The sequence below is a fragment of the Mus pahari genome, chromosome 2 (assembly GCF_900095145.1).
Source record: "Mus pahari chromosome 2, PAHARI_EIJ_v1.1, whole genome shotgun sequence".
Lineage (NCBI taxonomy): Eukaryota > Metazoa > Chordata > Mammalia > Rodentia > Muridae > Mus > Mus pahari.
Genome location: NC_034591.1, coordinates 110638696 through 110659313, shown reverse-complemented (window position 1 = coordinate 110659313; position 20618 = coordinate 110638696). Strand labels below are relative to the sequence as shown.

At 43.0% G+C, this 20618-nt stretch overlaps 1 protein-coding gene across 30 annotated transcripts in view; it reads left to right on the top strand.

The window, feature by feature from the left end:
- The window catches only part of Magi1 (membrane associated guanylate kinase, WW and PDZ domain containing 1), a 612319-nt gene that overhangs the window by 540873 nt on the left and 50828 nt on the right, over positions 1–20618 (top strand). For all 30 annotated transcript variants that reach the window (XM_021190697.2, XM_021190696.2, XM_021190700.2 and 27 more), the window contains 2 exons: positions 2756–2938; positions 4232–4852. In XM_021190697.2, coding sequence (XP_021046356.1) covers positions 2756–2938; positions 4232–4852 — 804 coding nt within the window. The remainder of the gene's footprint in view (positions 1–2755; positions 2939–4231; positions 4853–20618) is intronic.

The window sequence follows — 20618 nt, the reverse complement described above, 5'->3', positions numbered from 1 at the left end:
TATTCCTTAAGGTTAAGCTCTGACCTCCCCTGCGTGCGCAGGTATATATATATATATATATATATATATATATATATAGAGAGAGAGAGAGAGAGAGAGAGAGAGAGAGAGAGAGAAGATGAGGAGGTTGTAACAAGGGCAGGACATAGGAAAGGAAATCAGGAAAGAGGCTGCTTGGGATGACCCTAGAAATTCCAAGGAGTCTCTTGGATACAGAAAAGGACTTAGAGGATTCCTAAATACAACTTTGTGGTTTAGTTCTGAAATGCTGCTTCTATCTGTCTGTCTGTCTACCTATCTATCTATCCATTCATCCATCCATTTATTTATTTGAGATTGCCATGCTTGAATTCTATATTTACATTATTTCCATCCACTTTGTCCCTCTACATTTTCTCCTATGCCCCAACTCCCTCCCAAATCCATGACCTATTCTTCTTTCATTATTATTATTACATGTATGTACATACACAAACACACTGAGATACAACCTACTGAGTCCATTTAGTGTCACTAGGGTGTGTATGTGTTTAAGACTGCCATCTTGGGATTGGAGCTTGTACCTAAAGAAAACTGATTCTCTCTCTGCAGCCATTGATGGCCTGTAGTTCTAGAGGTGGGCCTGACAGAGTTTCCTCCATCTATGTCTCCATTTTTTGGCTGGTGTTGTCAGTGTGTAGGCCTTGCTTAGGCAACCATATAGTTGAAGTGCTACTTTCTGTCATATCTAGAAGACACTATCCAGCATCAGGGATCTTCGCCCTCTAGCTCTTAAGATCTTTCTGTCCCTCTTCCATGATGTGCACTGAGCCTTAGTTATAAATGTATTGTAGATGTATCCTTAGGGACCAGTAGTCCCAAGGTCATTTATTCTCTGCATTTTGACCAGATAGTGTGATGATGTCCATCTGTGACTAAAAGAGGTATTCTTGATTAATGGAAAGAACTTTACTTATCTATGGATAAGTATTTAGGATATCATTAGAAACTATATTGGTTTAGGAATATAGCAGTAGTAGGTTCTTCTCCCAGACCTATGATCTAACCAAGTTCTGTGACTAAAGTGTGTACTGTCTTCAGTAATAGAGACCTACCTTAAAGTTCTGAGAGGCAGTCAAGGTCAATGCCAATAGCCTATCTGGTTTGGGGAGGGGGAGTCTTTTGTAATCTGATCAACATCCTGGAGAGTGATTTCCTGTGCCTGGAACTATAGTTTGTTATTCTATGGCTCACATGAGATGTCCCTGTGGATTATCATCGTATGTGGTATAATTCTTTTTAAGCTATATGTATGTATATGTGTGTGTGTATATATGTATATACACATATACCTAGATATTACATATGTGATTTTAAGTAAGCATGAGGCCCTGAGTGTGGCCCCCAGAGCCCACATGCTAGGCATAGGGATATGCACTTCTCATGTCAGCCCTGGCAGGGCAGAGGCAGGAGGATCCCTGAAGCTCTGTGGCTAGCCATCCTAACGTAATTGTTGAGCTCCAGGCCAATGAGAGACCATGTCTCAAAAGACATGACAGCATTTCTGACGATGAAACCTGAGGTTGTCTTCTGGCCTCCACACTCATTTATATGTGTACACAAGCAGACGATCCATATACAGACATGCACACAAACGTATATGCATGCTTGAAGACAGAGAAACCTTAGTGGGAGTGAGAATTGCCTAGCTAATGAATTTATCTTGAGTGACATAGCTGAATTTTAAGCTCTGTGCATCTTGCTCTTTACTCGTTTCATTTGAGGGGTTTGCTTTTGGCTAATGTTGGTTTGCTGTTTTTTATTTGTTTTTGTTGTTTTTTTTTAGTATTCTAAACCCAGTTTCCTAAGGGATTTTTGTTTTGTTGTTTAAAAGCAATAAACAATGAGTACATGTTAGCTATTTCTCAATATGTTAAAAACTGCAGCTAAATAATACACATCAGATGACTTTGGAATTCCATTTAAAGTAATGACTTTGAATTTTCAAAATAATGATACATTTTTGTCACCTTACACTTTGTGACCATTGTGTACTTCCTGGTATTATCCGTGATTTTTTGAGCCTTCCGTTTGGCCAAAAAGTAAAGCTTCTGCTAGTTAACCCTATACATAAAAGCCATGCCTATAGTAGCACATTATAGTAAACACTCCAGAGTAGAAAAGAGAACCATGGTGCAAAGCGAAGACCATCTGCTTTCTTTAAGGAGGCTTTGGCAGCGCAGTAGCTGTGGAACCTCATCAGCTGAAATTCAGGAAGAATGTCACATGGCTGAGAGTGGGGGTTTGGTTTTGTCTTGCTCTCTTTTCTTTTGGACCTGAACGATGGTGTACCTGAGATAGACCTCCTAAACAGGATGTGCAGAAGCACCCTCATTCCTGCAATTAAGAGAAGAATCTTTAAAATTTGTGTGTGTTTGTGTGTGTGTGTGTGTGTGTGTGTGTGTGTGTGTGTGTCTTGTGTATGTGCAGGTGACCATAGGGAACAGAAGATTATGTCAGATTCCCTGGAGCTGGAGTTATAGCAGTTGTGTGAGTTACCTTATGTGGTACTGGAAACCAAACTCGATTCCCCTGCAAGAGCAACAAGTGTTCATAACTACTGAGCCATCTCTTTGTCCCCCAAGAGTCCCATCTATGTCCAAAGGCCTCAATCCATGTGCTTGAACAGCTGCCTCCTTATTGTCTCATAGCGTCCTTAGTTCAGGTTTACTCATGATGAATTTCCTTACCTTTTTCTCTTTCTAATCTAAACCAGGCAAACCTTTTTTTACAAGAAACCCCTCTGAGTTGAAAGGCAAGTTCATTCACACGAAGCTACGGAAAAGCAGCCGAGGCTTTGGCTTCACGGTGGTTGGAGGGGATGAGCCTGATGAGTTCCTGCAGATCAAGAGCCTCGTCCTGGATGGTCCTGCTGCACTGGATGGCAAGATGGAGACAGGTGAGTCCACATGGCCATAGCATGTTCCATGTGGTGAGGCCTCTCCCCGTGTCAGAGCAAGAGCAGACAGCACCATGATCCTTTATATGTGTCCTTTAAACACCTCGCACTGAGCCGGATCCCTCCCTCAATGAAGATGAAAACCTTTGAAAGTCCTTTGCCGGGCGGTGGTGGCTCACGCCTTTAATCCCAGCATTGGGCGGCAGAGGCAGGCAGATTTTTGAGTTCAAGGCCGGCCTGGTCTACAGAGTGAGTTCCAGGACAGCCAGGACTATACAGAGAAATCCTGTCTTGAAAAAACAAAAAAGTCCTTTGACCTTAGGGACCTGTTAGGTGCTAATGCCTATAGTAAAGTAGTAGTTTACTAAAAACATTAATCCATTTGAGTACATGATTTCTAAACTTAAAACCCCAGTGTTTTTCCAGTGATTATTATATTGTAATTTATCAGAATGGCACTAGGAGATACAAGAAAACTTTATTAGCAATTCAAACCTGCATTCTGCTTTTGCCTTGCACATTCCCCATCCTTACCCTATCTCCTCCTACTTCATATCGATATTACAGATAAGCTATACAATTGTGCTTCACCCTCATTAGGATTCTGGATGGGTCTCGGCATTACAAAAGATAGGTCAGTAAGAGGGAAGCGTATAAGGTCATTCGAGATGAGCTTAAAGCCAGGTACAGTGGCACTCAGATAGCTTCGGAAAAAAAATAAATAAATCACAAATCGGAGGCTAGCCTGGGCTACATAATGAGACCTTGACTCTGAAACTGCCTCCCTAAATACAAAGAATGGGTTGTATGTGACACAGGGACCACGAAAGTGTACAGCAACCCAGAGATGATGTTCATCATGTGGTAGAGTGAACACAGAGCAGGGCTCGTGGGTGGGACGTGAGTGGGGGCGTAGAGAAGCTGCTAGCAACTAAGACAAGGTAGGAACTTAAACAAGCCGGTGTGCATCTGCTTCTGCTGTGGGCTTCTGGATTTAAACTCACCTTCGATGAATGTATATGCTTTTCTCTTACTGACCTGTCTTGTAATTTTTTAAGGCCTATCCTAAATGAGGGTGGAAGTAAAACTTTAGCTTTTCCATACCTGCAATATGCCGTTAAATGAAACAGAGCGGGTGGGGCAGGCACCAGAGAATACACTGATTAAGAATGCTTCTTCCTGTGTGTATCCAGTGAGAATCTTGGGGTGCTCGGTCTGAACAGTAGAAGAATGTTATTGTAGCATGTTATTTTGATGCTGTCTTTTGACCTCAAAACTTTTTCCTTTTTACAGGGGATGTAATTGTGAGTGTGAATGACACCTGTGTTTTGGGACACACACATGCTCAAGTTGTGAAAATCTTCCAGTCCATTCCCATTGGTGCCAGTGTGGACCTTGAACTCTGCAGAGGTTATCCATTGCCTTTTGACCCGGATGACCCTAATACAAGTTTAGTGACCTCGGTGGCCATTTTGGACAAAGAACCAATTATTGTAAATGGACAAGAGACCTATGATTCACCAGCGAGCCACAGTAGTAAAACAGGCAAAGTCAGCAGCATGAAGGATGCCAGGCCAAGCAGCCCTGCAGACGTGGCTTCCAACAGCTCTCATAGTTATCCCAACGACACAGTCTCCTTGGCTTCCTCCATAGCCACCCAGCCAGAGCTAATAACTGTTCACATAGTCAAAGGGCCAATGGGATTTGGCTTTACGATCGCAGATAGTCCCGGTGGGGGTGGCCAAAGAGTGAAACAGATTGTTGACAGTCCACGCTGCCGAGGCCTCAAAGAAGGGGATCTTATTGTGGAGGTGAACAAGAAAAACGTGCAGGCCCTGACGCACAATCAAGTTGTGGATATGCTGATTGAATGTCCCAAGGGAAGTGAGGTCACACTGTTGGTGCAGCGAGGAGGTATGTAGACTGACTTTGTTGTCTGCTTTCAAACTCTGAAGTGCGTTGCTTAGCTTACTAGCCTTCAACTATTTGAGGTGTTTTCTTTTTTTTTTTTTTTTTATTAATTAAAGATTTATTTTTTGAGGCACTAGGAATTGAACACAGGGTCTTCAGCATGCTAGGCTTAGTGCTGTGCTCCCAGACTAAATGTCCAACCTAGGTCACTTTCACTTACATATCTGAAAAGACTTTCAAGATGTCTTTTGGTTGCTTTGAACACGCTTCAAAATACAGTTTGTATATTGTGCACACAGAATTAGAGTGATCTATAAAACAAATCTGTGCCTTTTAAAAAGAAGTAAGACTTGTCTCTCAAAAGGAAGAATTCTCTTGTAAGACTCCTGTCTCTCCCTAGCCTTCACAGGCTGAAACATGTCCTCCTGCGTTCCCTTTCTCAGCTTCTGTTCTTCGTGGTCTGCTGCTTCCACTGGAATTTAGCCATGATGTCTTTGTCCTCTCCTGCCTCAGGACCTTTCTGTTTCCCTCCCCTCTGCCTGGAATGTCCTTTTCACAAGACAGTGCTTCTCTGGCCCAGTTTCTCAAGATTTCTCCCTAGGAATTTGTCTGTCTCAATGTCTGAATTAACTACAGGTACATCCTAGGCCCAGCATCAGGAACACCTGATGCCGATTAGAGCTCACATCTTCTTAGTCTTGGCATTAAGCTTCCTTCTTCTTTTGTCCTTTCCTTAGCAGCTCTCACATGGAGAAATACACAGTACTGAAATGTCTCACTCCTGATATTCCAACTTGTAACTGGTTGTAGCCGATTGTTGTTCACAGGAGACCTGAGATTGCCTCTGCTGATCCCCCCTCAGTGCGACATGCCATGCATAACAAATTTGGGCCTTTGGAAAGCAGATCATTTATCAAGTGTGGTTTCCTTGCAACAAAGGTGCTCACTTGCAGTTGGGTATTGTATGATCAAAGCGATTGGGGTCATAGGAGGAAATCTGAAGCACAGTATTCTTCTGCCCTACACCTTTGATCCCAGCACTCGAGAGGCAGAGGCAGGTGGATCTCTGGGAGTTCAAGGTCAGCCTGGGCTACATAGTGAGCAACCGGACAACCGGAGCGACAAAGTTTGGACCTGAATAAAATTTTAAAAAACAAAGCAAAACTAAACTAAAATCAACAACAAATATTAAACAGATTAATTTGTCAAAACACTCCAATATATCTGAGGTCTCTTCTTGTTCCTAGACCACTTAATACCCAGAAAACTGATCCCTAAAAGTGACCTTGGCTCACAGACAGACTGGTGATTCACAGAGTGTTCTCATACACACATGCACCTCTCGTTTGATCGTATCATCTCCTTGGGATGTAGGAGAGTGCCACCCCCTAGTAGAGTCAAATTGTTCACCCTAGTCCTGTCTCTGCTGACCCTAGTCTAGTGCTCTGCCAATCTATCCTCAAGTGAACAGTTGATTTTGCAGACTTTTTCACATGTTTGACTGGTCCACCAGGCATCTCTGATCTAACTACCGGGTATTTTATACCCATGTTCCTCTCTAACCTATTTGACCCTTTGTTTCTGTTGAGTATATTATTTACTGGCTTTTCTATCATTAGGTTCACTTTTTTTTTTTTTTAAAGACTTATTTATTTATTGTATGTAAGTACACTGTAGCTGTCTTCAGACACTCCAGAAGAGGGTGTCAGATCTTGTTACGGATGGTTATGAGCCACCATGTGGTTGCTGGGATTTGAACTCCAGACCTTCGGAAGAGCAGTTGGGTGCTCTTACTCAGTGAGCCATCTCAACAGCCCCTAGGTTCACTTTTAAGGACACCAAAAAACATAGTTTTATGACAATCTACTAAGTCCGCCTGTATTATAATGAATTTGCCAAAAATTACCAGAGTTGATTATAGACATTTATACCCCTTGATGTTAACTAAGTGTATCTTTTCTTAATTCCTGAGACACTCTCTGTTGATGCTATTACATTTTATAACATTCATATGGAAAGATCCAGAATATATTGCCTCATTAGTCAACATCTACATGGTTTACTCTACAACCTGAGTAATTTAAAATCACGGTAACAGCTACTGTCTGTAAAGCACGCCATATACACTGTGCTTGATTTATGTGTAGGATGGGAAGTTTGTACATCTGCAGTTGGCAGGCCATTGCCAGCTGCTATTAATCTTTCTCAAAAGCATAAAAATACATTTGGCTGTGCCACACACTAGTTGTTTGCATCGGGGCTGACATTTAATCATCCCTCTGTGAGGTGGGGGATGAAGGAGGGTGTTTGATGAAGAAACAGGACAACAGCTGGGTGAGATGAGGAAGTGAGCGGTCAGTCCGCTGACGGCTCGTGAATCTCACTTCTGTCATAGCTTCTGGTAAACAGATTGATTAACTCATTAAACACGCGTCGTTTCTGATCTCAGGCATCCGTGGTGGGGACGGAGTTGGTGTGATTTATAAAATGGGTTTGTTTTACTTTGAGGCAGCACTGGATGCTTGCAGCATCTACTTTCGTTCCTAAGACCCATGTTCATTTTTGATATTTGTCCTTGTCAAGATTTCCTCCATTTCATCTTTCACTTTTTACATTTTTCTGTCTATTTCCTCCTTCCCAGCAGTAGGGCAATCAGGCAGAGGATGGAATAGCTTTTGTTAATTTCTGGGGTCAGTTTGCAGGGGCAGCCTTGCATTTACCAGGGCTGCTCACCCACAGGCTGGACTGTTGCAGGATGTCCCTAGGCTCTCAGCTAGAACTCGCTCCTGCTGTTGCTCCCGCTCTGGGGTTTGTGTTAGGCACAGCCCTCCTCCTTGACTCCATCTTCTCAAATACATCCCTCCCTCCTCCTCACTCTGCTGTCCAGACCTGAGAGTGCTGGCTTTCTGTTATGATTTAAAATGGTGTCAGCATTTGCAGTCAGCAGCCTGCCTCCCAGCGCCAGTCTGAGCCTGTAGGCTTTCTTGACTTGTTTAGAAAATAATGCTAGACCGTGGTTAATTAATAGGATTGTAATGTGCTAAAGAGCTTGCCTTGTGCAGGGTTTTCCGTGTTTAAGGAGAGCACTTTACATGCAGTCAGCATAGCACCTGTGCCCCACAGTGGACAGAGCATCGCTTGCTCAGCGAATGCACACCTCTGGGCTTCTCCTTCTGAAATAATTTTGTCTTGACACAGAATGCTTTGTTTCAGGAAGTTGGACAGTGTTTGGTGAATGTGGAGAGTGTATACTGTGGTTAGGAGAGAAAACATCTATGGGAAAGAGAATTGAACTGGGGCTGTCAGGAGGGAACAGGCGTCTGAGTTAACCTTATAGTTCAACCTCTTGCCTTGGCATTCATTTCCTCATCCTAAACAAACAAACAAAAGTTCTGACTTTTGGGCTCCCATTTTATGAAAACAATGATCCCCTTGTGGGGAAAAGGCAGTGGAGTTGGAGCCGGAGGATGAACCTTTGAAGCCTGGTTCTGCCCTCAGTGCTGTGCACTGTGCGGCAAGTCTCTTACCTTAGCTTGTGGCTCAGCATGTAACAAAGGAGAGCGACTTTGCCTTGAGTGCAAGATGTAGATAAGTAAGAAATAGCTGTGGATGAGCCAACTTTCCGTGAGCTTTACTAATTAATATACCAGGTAGCAGAAGTGACTGCATAAGTTGGTGAGGCTAGCTTTGTATTAACAACAACCAAAGAGGAGGAGGAGGAGGAAGAAGAGGAGGAGGACGAAGAGGAGGAAGAAGAGGAGGAAGAAAAGGAGGAGAGAAAAGAAAAGGAAAAAAAAAAAGAGATGATCTCTAACCAGAACTCATAGGCCTACAATCAGCCTGTGATGTTTGACATGTGCGATTTGTTCTTGAAGCTCTGTTGCTGGTTATTAGTTAAGTAGCCAGGGTTGTGAGTGAAACCAGGCTCTCCCTGTAACCCCTACTAGCTTTAATTGCTTCTCATATACTGTGTGTATGTGGTAGGGAGAGGGGGTTTTAAATTCATAAAGCAAAAAGTTACTTTCACCTGTGGGTGATTTTCTTTTCTAACAGCTCTTCTGGGTTTGTTGGTGCTGAGGATCAAGCCTCCTCTCTCCCACCTAAGCTTCAGTGAGCAGCAGGTGTCCCTTCTGCCCTAAGAGCCATTTCAGCTCCCACCCACCTGCATTCTTCAGATTCAGAGAATGAAAGGAGTGGCTTTAGTCTGAGGTCCTTGACCTGGGTGGAGGTCACCACTGGCTTCTGAAGATCCCAACAGTAAGGGAAGGAAAGTCTGCTTCATCTACAAGTCACAGGGAAGCATTAATCATAGCTTTGTAGTCTAATGTATTTACTGTAAAAGAGCAATGATACACATTTAGGGAACAACGAGACATGAAAATAGTGCCTGAGTATTTAATGTGGGCCAGGCATGTTACCATGGCGCAGCAGTACACATTCAAGCACATACATACCGAGCGACACCACATTTTTGCATCCAAAATGGAATTAATGTCATGCATAGAGTTATGTCAAGTGGGACCCTCTATGAAATGGAATCACTCATTTCTGCCTCCCTTCTACAATAGGAAAGAATGTGGAGGGGTTTTTGGTTGGTTGGTTAGTTGTTTTGGGGCTTTTTGTTGTTGTTTCTCGGGGGGGGGGCGGTTGTCTTGCTTTGTTTTTTTTGGTATGGAAGGAAACTCTGCCTAATTTGAGTAGTAGTATATAGCAAAGTAGGGATCCCTGGTTCTGTTGGGAGAGCAGGCGGAAGACTTGTAATTCAAACAATAAACTTTGCTATTGCAAAGTGCCATTGCCCCTCAGTGTTCTTACCGTTTGCATACACTTGACCTAGAATTCCTGGAGCCCTTTGAAAAAGGTGCAGTATTAGTTCTGGGTTTTACAAGAAGTTGAGATCTCAAGAGTGTCAGATTTTCCCAAAACTGCATACCTGGCTGAGTTTTGGTCCAGGAATCTGGGCTCCAGAGACTGCTTAAACATTATGCTAAATGCCTCTTGGCATTTAAAAAAAAAAATTTAAAAATTTAAAAAATTAAAAAAAAAAAAGGAGGGGGAGAAGGAGGCATCGGTAAAGAAAAAAACAGCTACTCTGGTGGCTGAATTGTTGAGTGTATTTTCTGTATGGAAACTATCCACTAGCCTAGTTGTTGGGAAATTTGTCTTCTCTGTAGATGAATAAGCCTGAAGTCCACAAACAAATTGATACTACTTAATTCTCAGATGATGTTTAATTCCATTAAATCATTGATCCAAATAGTCCAAGCAGTATCTAACATAAGCATCAAGGGTGTGTGTGTCTGTCTGTCTGTCTGTCTGTGTGGCTTCACCCTGAAATTATGCAAAAACATCATAATTAGGACCACAGCAATCTGCCTGAGAGTTAAACTGGGTGATCAGATGCCGCTCTTTGCCCTCTGGTCTTGGACTAGAGAATGAATTGCAAATCATATCACTTAAGTGTTCCACTGCCTGAATGTCTCACCCTGGGCTGCTGGGCCCCTGGAAGGGAAATTGGGGTTGTTCACAGAGTGAGATCCTAATAGACTTGAGCGTTACCTGTTCTCCTCTGCAGTGCTGTCCAGCTCCCTTCTCAGCTCAGCACATTACACCTTCTGCCAGGCACCTTTATGGCACTTAGCTTTGTACTGTCCTCATAAGAGGACTCGGTGTTTCTCCTGTCCATGCTCTGTCTAGAGTGGATTCAAGTCAAGTCAAGTCAAGGCCCTCACATCCAAGTGACTTCCCAGCATTCAGTGTAAACGTGACAGCCCTGTGTCAAGCCCTGCCATGTGATTTTCCCTCTCCCATTCTTTGTTCTCCCATAGAGTCTCAGGACCCCCTTCCTCTCATCCTCTGGCTTCTGCTCTAAGATCCTTTCATCTGAGAAGCTGACTCTGACCATGCACATAAAGTGAAATAGCATCAATCACTACCCTGCCCTACTCTCTGGGCTTTCTGAATAGCAGCTACACAGTGTGTCCTCCTTTAGCTTTTACACTGCAAGAACCCCAGTGGCTGCCTAAAAGGACAGCCACCACCCCCATGTATATACACACTTCTAGTAAAGATTACTTTGTGAAGCACACAAGAGACCAGCTATAGCCTATAATAATGAATAATTAGATTTTTAAAAAAACAAAACATGCTATTCTGGACAGCATACAGTTCAATACCTATGAATTGTTTATTTCTGGAAACTTCAAGTTACTGTTTTCAGACTTTGAATGACTTAACCCTCAAAAGTACGAACAGGTTCCTTGTGCTTACGTGGGGTCCCCATGAGAGCTGGAACACAGTCAGTACTTTATCCTATTGCCTGAAACAGAGCCTGACATATGAGAGTTGCTCAGAAAATCACATGGGTTAATGGCTCTTCCTTAAGGAAACTTTACCTACACTTGGGTCTGTCTTAATCTCTGTGTGTCTTCTTTGAGAAGCCTACACCCATACTTAAGCCATATCTTTATTAAATTCTAACTCTGTTTTAAGAATGAACAAATGAGATCTGCCAGGCCATGATTCCTGAACAGCGATCCTTAGCAGAATTTCCTGAGATGTAGTTACTGAAGATAGCTGAAGGAAAGGACCAACACCTCGAAGCAGAACAGTGACCACACCTGGATCTGAACTTAGATCTCTTTGTTTTTGAAGCCTGGGTACTCTCAGGACTGCTCCACAGAACTGGGAATTAGGTTTATCAAGAGCATTTGTAAGCCAACGAGCCAAAGAATCAAGCTAGTGAATCCTATAGTCAGTCATTGCAGAAAGTGTTACTGTGTATGGAGCTATTTCAAGCCAAGAGTGAGGTGTTGAAAACCCTTCATTTCACCATCTGTCTTGATGGTGTACCTTGGAACAAAAGAAAATCAGATAGTGAAGATGGCTTCATAGTGCGTGAAGTTCTTCTGTATGCAAGGTAGAAATCCGAAAGCTCACATGCATTCAGTTTTTTCATGTGGCACTCTGAGCTCTGCATACACAGAACTCAAAACTTGTACAGTGACCTGCTTAGGACAATTCTGAGAGTGATTTTTTTTTTTTTTTTTTTTTGGTCCTAGAATGACCTTTGCAAGATTTCAAAGGCTTTCTTACAAAGCCCTGGTCTGTGTGGAGTGCCTCTTACACTCCAACACTGGACTGATATTTAATGAGTTTGTCTAGTTTCATTCTGTTGCTGTGACAAAAGACTCTGACCAAAATCATCTTGGAGAGGAAGGGCCTTTTTTCAGCTTACACTTCCAGGTCCATCCATCACCAAGGGAAGACAGGGCAAGAACTCAAGCAGAAACCATGGAGGAACAGTGCTGGCTGGCTGGCTTCCTTCCTCTAACGCATGCTCAGCCTGCTAACATGCTTTCTTTCTTAAATATAATGAGATTATTTTATGTGTATGAGTATTCTGCCTGTGTGCATGTATGCATGTACATCATTTGAGTGCCAGGTACATGTGGAGGTCAGAAGAGGGCATCAGGTTCCCTGATCCTGGAATTACAGCCACTATGTGGGTGCTAGGACTTGAACCCAGTCCCTCTATAAGGCATTTCTCTAGCTTTCTTATACAACCCAGGACCACCAGGGATGGCTCGTGCTCACAGTGGGCTGGGCCCTCCCATATCAGCCAAGAATCAAGAAAATTCTTCTCATAGGCATGGCTACAAGCCAGTCTTACAATCAAAATTCCCTCTTCTAAGGTAACTTTTAGCTATGTCAAGTTGATGTTACAAATGAACCATGACAAAGGTTAAAATATATAATACATTATATATATATATATATATATATATATATATATATATATTACACACACTCTATTAATACACACTCTATTATATATATATTGCACACAGTCAACTGGACTGGAAGATGACTTAACACTGAAGGCACTTGCTGCCAACCCCTGATAACCTGTATTCAACCCCTTGTCACATGGTGAAAGTAACAAACTGATCCCTGCAAGTTGCCCTGTGACCTACACACACACACTTTTAGCAGACATGTATGCATATGTACACACACGCACACACAAATAAAGGATTAAAAAAAAAAAAAAGAACAGAGGCTGGAATTATAGCTCACTGGCTAAGAGCACTCACTCGCTGCTCCTGCAGAACATCCAGGTTTAATTTGCAACACCCACGTAGTGGCTCAGAACCATCTTTTAACTCCAGTTCTTTGTGATGTGATGCTCTCTTCTGGCCTGCACTCCACACATGCATGCATTCACATACTCTCAGACACACATGCACATAAAATAAATATTTTTTTAAAAATTTTAAAATACTGCAGGCATTGGTGTCATGTGCCTTTAGTCGCAGCATTTATGAAACAGAGGTAGGTCTCTCTCTCTCTTAGTCCTAGGCCAGTCAGCTGTACATAGTGTCATCTTAACTTTAAAATAAATAATAGCTAAAATTATTACCTACAAAATACATGTGATCTGCCACCTAAGCTACAAGCCACATACAGTTTGTCAGAACCCCATTGAAAGAAGAAGCCGTTGGCATTTCCAGGTGTGTGGATGGACATAGTATCTCTAATCTGCATCACAGCTTACTTATGGTGTATGGGGTTTGTCCCACTATTGGACGTTGAGGCCTTAGTTGGATCCAGTGTGTTGTCTGATGCTTTCCAGGCTGTTAGAAGTTGTTCAAGTTAAAATTAGCAAACTTCTTGCACTTGCACGGCGCTAAGCAGGGTGGCTTTCACGTTTGCTATTAAGGAGCCTCCTGGCCTTTATTAGTAATTCAGTTTGAAGTTGTTATTTTGGTTTATTGCCATGGCTTAAAGTCATCAAGGATTTTATTTTGGAATTCTTCATAAAATGTTAGGTCACATTTGCATTTGAGATGACTTATACCAAGATAGGAGATAAATATAAAAATGTTTCTATTTTGGTTGTGTTTCATTATATAATGCATAAAAATTGTCCCTCATTTTTATGTCTTGAATTCTAGTTTCTTTAATTATTTTTTGTCTTAATATTTAAATCTAAGCATAGTACGTATTTGTTCTAGCATTTATACACAGGGTCAGAAGTAATTGAACAGTTGAAGTATATTTCTTTGTAAGTGTATCATTTTGCATGACATTGTTTGTGAGCACATGTCCCCTTGCACATGTGCAGACCCGAGGTCAACCTTGGCCGTTATTCCTTAGAGTCTGTTCAGTTTGGTTTCTGTCTCATGGGCCTAGAGTTCATCTGAGTAGGTTTGGCCCACTAGCCAGTGAACCTTGGGGATCTTCCTGTCTCCACCTTTCCTAAACTGGGATTATAAACATGTGCTACCATGTCTGGCTTTTCCTATGAGTTCTGGGAATTGACTTCAGTCTCATGCTTCGCCTTTCCTACTGAGCCATCTCCTCAGCACTGTTCCTTTATTAATGCTGAGTGGTTGACACACCTCAAACAAATCATTTTTTCCCACAAGCCAGTCCCTCACCCCCCCCGAAGGTAAATATGATATCCCAAACGTATGCACATTATTTATTATAAGGATGTATAGGATTTATTGTCCTCGTTAAAAAGTAGTGGCATCCCGTGCTTTTCTGGAAGCAAGTAACATTTCATTGGCTGGGTTGGCAGCAGTAAAATGACTATTCTGGGATGCTACTTACAGAGCTGGCTCTGAATGTTAAAGACAGTGATTAGTTGACTTTTGGGGGGAAGAAATGGAAAGGGAGGGCAAGGTGACTGGAGACAACAAGCAAGAAGAGTCAGAGTGCGGTCAGGTCCTGTTTGCCAGGACCAGGACTTGGCATGTCATGTTCACAGTGGCATTCAGTTTGGCCCAGTGGAGGAGCGGGCTTCCACTAATGTTTGCACATCATCTGTTCAGCATGTAAGGAAGGAGGATGTTAGGAATGGCAGGGAAAGAAACAGGTCCCCTGGAGCAGTTGCTGAGGCTGAGCAAGGTCTGGTAGTTCAGAGCGACAAGAGTTAAGATCAAGGACAACTTGTCTTGGGCTGTGTTAGGAGAGTAACAGGATGCAGTGGGTGAACTGGAGGTAGGGGTGGACAAATTTGTGTTAAAACCTACCTAGTAAATGTCTTAGGCTTTCTGGGCCTTGCAGCCTCTATATTCACCACCCATCTACCCTGAACCAGGTAGAATGTAAGTAGGTGGGTTGTTCCTGTTCTACAAAGACATGATATGCCTTATTCCAGTTTCAATCTGTTGTGACAAAGTCCAAGACCAAAAACAACTTAGGGGGAGAAAAGGATTTGTTTGGCTTATACTTCCACAGTCTCATCATGGAGGGAGGTCAGAATTGGAACTCAAGTGGGGCCTTGAAGGCAGGCCTCCTTCTTATTCCACACATGTTCTGCTTATAACCAGGGAGCTCATTTACAGGCAAGGGAGCACCGCAGAAACCATGGAAGAATGCTGCTCGCTGGCAAACCCATTCTTAGTTAGCTTCCCATAAAGCCCAGGACTGAGCGACACCAGGAGCGGTGCTGCCGACAGTGGTATGGGTCTTCCTACATCAGGTAACAGTCAGGGCAGTCACCCACCTGATGCTCACAAGTCAGGCTGATCTGGGTGATCTTTCAATTGAGACGACATTCTCGGGTGACTTCAGGCTGTGCCAAGTTGACAGTCACAGCTGACTAGAACACTTACAGGCTTGTTTCCTTGACCCTAGTTAAAAGAGGGAAACGGCAATAGGAAAAATTAAAAATGATCCCTGAATTTCCTGAGACCAGAATTCGGGTTTGGATACTAGAGGAGGAGTGGGCAGAGCCGTGCTGTGGAGTCAGGACTTCCTTCTTAGACACATTCATTGTGAAATGTCCCATTAGAAGTACAGTAGGAATGTCTTCTGTTGTCTGGAATAAGGGCAAAAGAAATATGCATTTATGGACTGTTATTAAATCAATGAGTGTTCTGCAAATGGTTAGCTATGACCTATTACTAGCCATGAAATCAGTATATTAGGCTATAACTGGTATTTTTATTTTAAGTGAAAGAGAATATAAACTTATCAGAATATACCTCACTGTAGAAAATTAAGGACTATCTCATAGAACTTTGTGTACATGTTGGTGCACACCTGTACATATATGTAAATGTACATGTACAGGAATGTGTTATATACTCCTAGTTATCACAACTCTTCACATGTGTAGACAGTCTTTAGAACCCTCAGACTGACTAAGGTTATTAAGGACAAAATAAAACGAAGGAAGAAGAGACCAAAACAGAAACCTCAGGGGCCTCTCACCCTGCAAGGTCAGGCTGAGCAGAAGGTGCCAGCAACAATAGAATAGGTTGAAAAGGGAGCAGGAATAGGAAAACTAAAACTGGGTGTTTCAGAATCCAGGAGTAAAGAAAGACATGTCCATCCACGGCAGTTGTGGCATCAGGAAATAGAGCACATGAGGGTGTAGTGCTGCGTGTGGCGTGGGTGGAAACCTCCTACACTGCACTGGGGTTCTCAGAAGACAGTCAGCCTGGAGTGAGTAATGACGGCAAGGGAGTTGGAGGTTGGGACAAGCTGTAGGAACTCTGTCATAAAGTAGAAGAGACAAAAGAAGGATGAGAAGAGCACGTGGAGTCATGGGAAGGGAGCACTTCTTTTTTCTTATTAGGAAGGGACAGGCGTGTTATTAGCAAAGAATCCTTCATCACGTGTCCTTTCACGTGCTTGCTTTAGCAGAACATCCTCTCTCCTGTGTCTGCTTCAGTGAAACGTTCCTTCATGGGTCTTCTTGGTCCTTCACCTGTGTCCACTTCAGGAAAACACTCCTTCACGTGTGTGCACCAGCAAGGCACCATCTGACACAACTGACTTTCCAAAGAACCCTCAAGTTTCCACGTCAGTTGTGTGTTGCAGTTTGCCCTGTGGGGTTACTCTTTTCTCTTTATTCTGTCAAGGTAAACCTCACACGTGTTAGCACCATATTGCATTAACATTTTGCTGGAAAGAGGGTCTGTGTGGGTCTGCACCAGGTCCTCTGCGTCTACGTGATTGCTTCCAGTTTAGTGTTTTTATGGGATTCCTGAGTGTGTGAAGGTGTGGGCCTCTGTTTCTTATGCCTTTTGGGGTGAGTTCTTTTCCTTCTGTTTGTTTTGTTAGATTTTGATGTGTCAGTTTTGCTTTTTATCTTACTCTATTTGAGTACATTATCCCTTAGAAGCCTCTTTTTCTTTTCCAATGAGAGACAGAAATGGTGTGGATCCAGATGAGAAGGGAGGTAGGGAGGAACTGGGATGGAGGGGAAACCATAATCAGGACATACAATATGAGAAAGACATCTATTTTCAATACATGAGAAAAAAGAACAGAGGTTATAAATGGCGGGGTGGGGGGATTGCTGAAACACTTCCTGATTCTCCGTTCTCCCCGACAGGTGCAAACGTGTTCTCAGACTTGAATGCTGCTGAGTGTTTGTTTTTATAATCGTGCTCAGATATTAATCACAGCCCCTATCTGTAAACATACGTCTTTACAATTCTTATTAGTAGACTCTTTAGTATCTTCAGAAATAGCAATGTCTCCTTACAAGTGTGAGCTTCCCCCCAGCATCATCAAATGTGCTTTTTTCATGCCAAGTTGTTACCTGGCTTTGTTTTCCATTCCTCATTAATTTTTCTGGTGTTTCACAATTTCCTTATGTTTTTTTTTTCTCTTGCCACATATAATAAATGCTACTCTTAATTGACCCAGCACACTTCAGAACCAAGCTCATCTCCCATGGGTGCTGACATGTGACGTGTGCTTACTCATGTGTCTGTCTTCATACTGTCGCCTGCCTACTTCAGTTCTAGGACACTCACTGCTGCTTTATCTTAGCTGTAAATGATTCTATGGTACTATTTTGTCATCTCCATCTTTGAAGAAAGATTGTTCGGAAGATGCTGTTTTCAGTCACAGCTTAGCAGCTGCTAGAACATTGCATTAGAGCCCAGTAAAAGGCTCTGCAGTGAGAAGAACCCCATCTCACTGATCTGCTCGCCTCATGCAATGCCTGGGTTTTTAGTTAGGCTTCTAGTTTGTGGCTCAGTATGGTCATCAATCCTGGCCTGATTTACCCTGTAAAAGCTATATTTAAAGAGTCTTCCCTATCATTGGCATGGTCACTAGTCGGTTTCTGAAAAATCATTTGGAGGTAGTTAGAACTAAGTCTGTTCTCTTGTAGACTTTTGTTGTTTCTAAATTTAAAACTGGATTATGTTCTCTAGTGATTTTTGCAGTGCATGCCACCTACCAAAGTGACAGATGACTACATTAAAAATAGCAACACTGCCCATGAAATTAATGAAATTCTGTGTTTGTGGAATTAGTCTGCTCTGGTAAAGCAACTTTTTTTAACATTCTGGGAAGCTGAAGGAGGGAAAAGGCTGGTTTCAAGTGAGGCTTTGATGCCATAACACATCCCCTCCCCAGTTATAACAATGACTGCACATGTGAGGGACTCCTGTCCCCTCAATGACAGTCAATTGTGGGACCCATGTTCTGAATCCCTTTGAGACCCATTTGTGTTTGCTTGTAGCAGTTTCTGTATCCTGCTCTTTAAAATGCAAATAATACCAATTTCCCTTTTATCTGTTATTGTTGTTGAACTTGGGCAGAAGATACTTCATTTCTTAGTCTCTCCTTAGTTTTCTCTTGTAACTGTTCACTAATGGAAGTAATGGTTTGGGCTTGTGAGGGCTACACTAGCGGGTGGGGCACACATAGCCTGGGCCAGCCTTAGACAGTGTTTCCGAACTTCCATGTTGTTATCTGAAATCTGGATAGAAGGGCACCCTCTATGTTGTAACCAAGATGGACCGACACTGATTTGTCACACTCTTTGGTGCACTGGAGGTGGGAGGTGGGAGGTTCTGCCTTAGAGCCCTTGCTTTGTCTGGGTGGATGATGCTTGCAAAGGGGGAAGGGGTAGCACTCATGGAGATGTGCTGTCGCTCTGGACTTTTGACTTAATTGTCTGCAGTTGGAGATCAGGAAGAGGGGCAAGGTGATTGACATGTTCTTTTGGCTGCAGTGAAAAGAGGAGAATCTGCAGCACTGAATGGGGAACGTCCCTGTGAAGTCTCCAGTGAGACAGCTCAGTGCCTTTGGCCTCCTTTTTAAACCGTTCTGAAGACATTCTCAGTTTGCAAAGTAAGGAACTGGCAGCTTATGTTCAGTTGCTCAATTCTGCTTTACAAAAATGTGCTGGTTTGTGAAAGAGCCCTGCAGTAGGGAAGAGGCCCTCAAGAAGAGTCTAGGCTAGGAGAATGTGTGGGGACGGCCAAGGCACTCTTCCTCCCATGACTGCTGCTTCCAGGGCCCCTTAATTTAAGGGGAGGCAGAGTCCCAGGCCATGGTTACATTTGTTACTCTTTTGTGTGCGGCCCTTTACTTACTATGACATTTATTGATAAAGTCCTTTCATGTAGTTCTGCCCCCTTACAGTGGGAGGGGTCACCCAGAGCTTGTCAAATCCACAAGCAGAAGGGAAGCACGGAGTGAACTGGGCACTTTCTGTGTGCTTAAGGATTACCACAATACCCGTGGATGGTGTTTTGCCTTCGGTTGTTTGTTGTTGTTGTTGTTGTTGTTTTGTGTTTGGTTGGTTGGTTTTTGTTTTAAAAGAATAAAAGCAGTCACAGAAACGTCATGACATCCTTTAAAATCGTTTCCCAGTGCTTGCTGACATCAACTTTTAGCCTGATTTGCCAAGAAAAACAACGGGAAACAGAAAGAGGAGAAGCAAGGGGCCCTTGGCCCTCACCCACCACAGTGGGCAGTGACTTGTGCTTCCGGGGCCAGTGCAGATGTCGCTTCCTCTTCCCTGCCACACACAAAGCGCTCCCTTCTCTACCTTCTTCCTGGCTAGCACATTCCATTCAGCGGCTTCACCGGTCCTGAACCTTTCCTGCATCTTAAACACTCTTGACCTGTAAAAGTTTGTAATGAGACTCACCTGGGAAGGGCCTAGGTCTATTAGGCTGTGGACTGAAGCCAACGCCTACATTCCACCTGTAAGTAAGTCCAGTCAGTTCAGTGAAGTGGTGACGGGCTGGACAAAGTGTAAGCTCCTCTCCCGACCCTAGGGCAGTTAGTTTCTAATCTTTAGAAATTGGCAGAGCCACGGAAACACCTCCTTCCCCCGCTCAGTAATTACAGTCACTTAGATCACTTAGATACTGTTTCATCGAGAGGGTTTTGAAGACATTTAATATCTCCATGGGACACAAATGGGCTTCACATGATACATCCTTTGCTCTTTGGAAAGCCTGACCCCTGTGTAAGTGGCTTCTTTAGGTCTGACTTGCAGACTCTTTGGATAATGCAGTGCCACGGACTGTTATGAACCACAACCTGTGCTGTATGAGACTTCTTAAAGTTAGATTTGGTGTGGGGGTTATCCTTGATTCAAGCTAAGTAGTCTTATAATAAAGTCAAATGAAATCACCACATCCTTACAAAAGGCATCATCAACTTGCCTTCCTATTTAAAACAAACAAACATAGTGACATAAGAGAAACTAACACCCTCCTCTGACCTTTATGGAGATGCATTGCTTTGCCTGCAGAAAGCAGCCGCCCATCTTCCCATTAGCAAGTGTGTGCCAGAGAATGGAAGCCAGTTGGAACCTTGACACTCCTGTTGTAATGAAAGTTTGTTTCATAAGCAAAGATAAGAAGGTCTCCTATCTCAGACTGGGGAAAAAAAAAAAAAAATCCCTGAGAACATATGCATTTCCTGGGGCTGGCAGCTTACAGTAGGGTTTAAGCTCTGAGAAGCAAAGCTTGTTGTCATGGGAAGTCAGGAC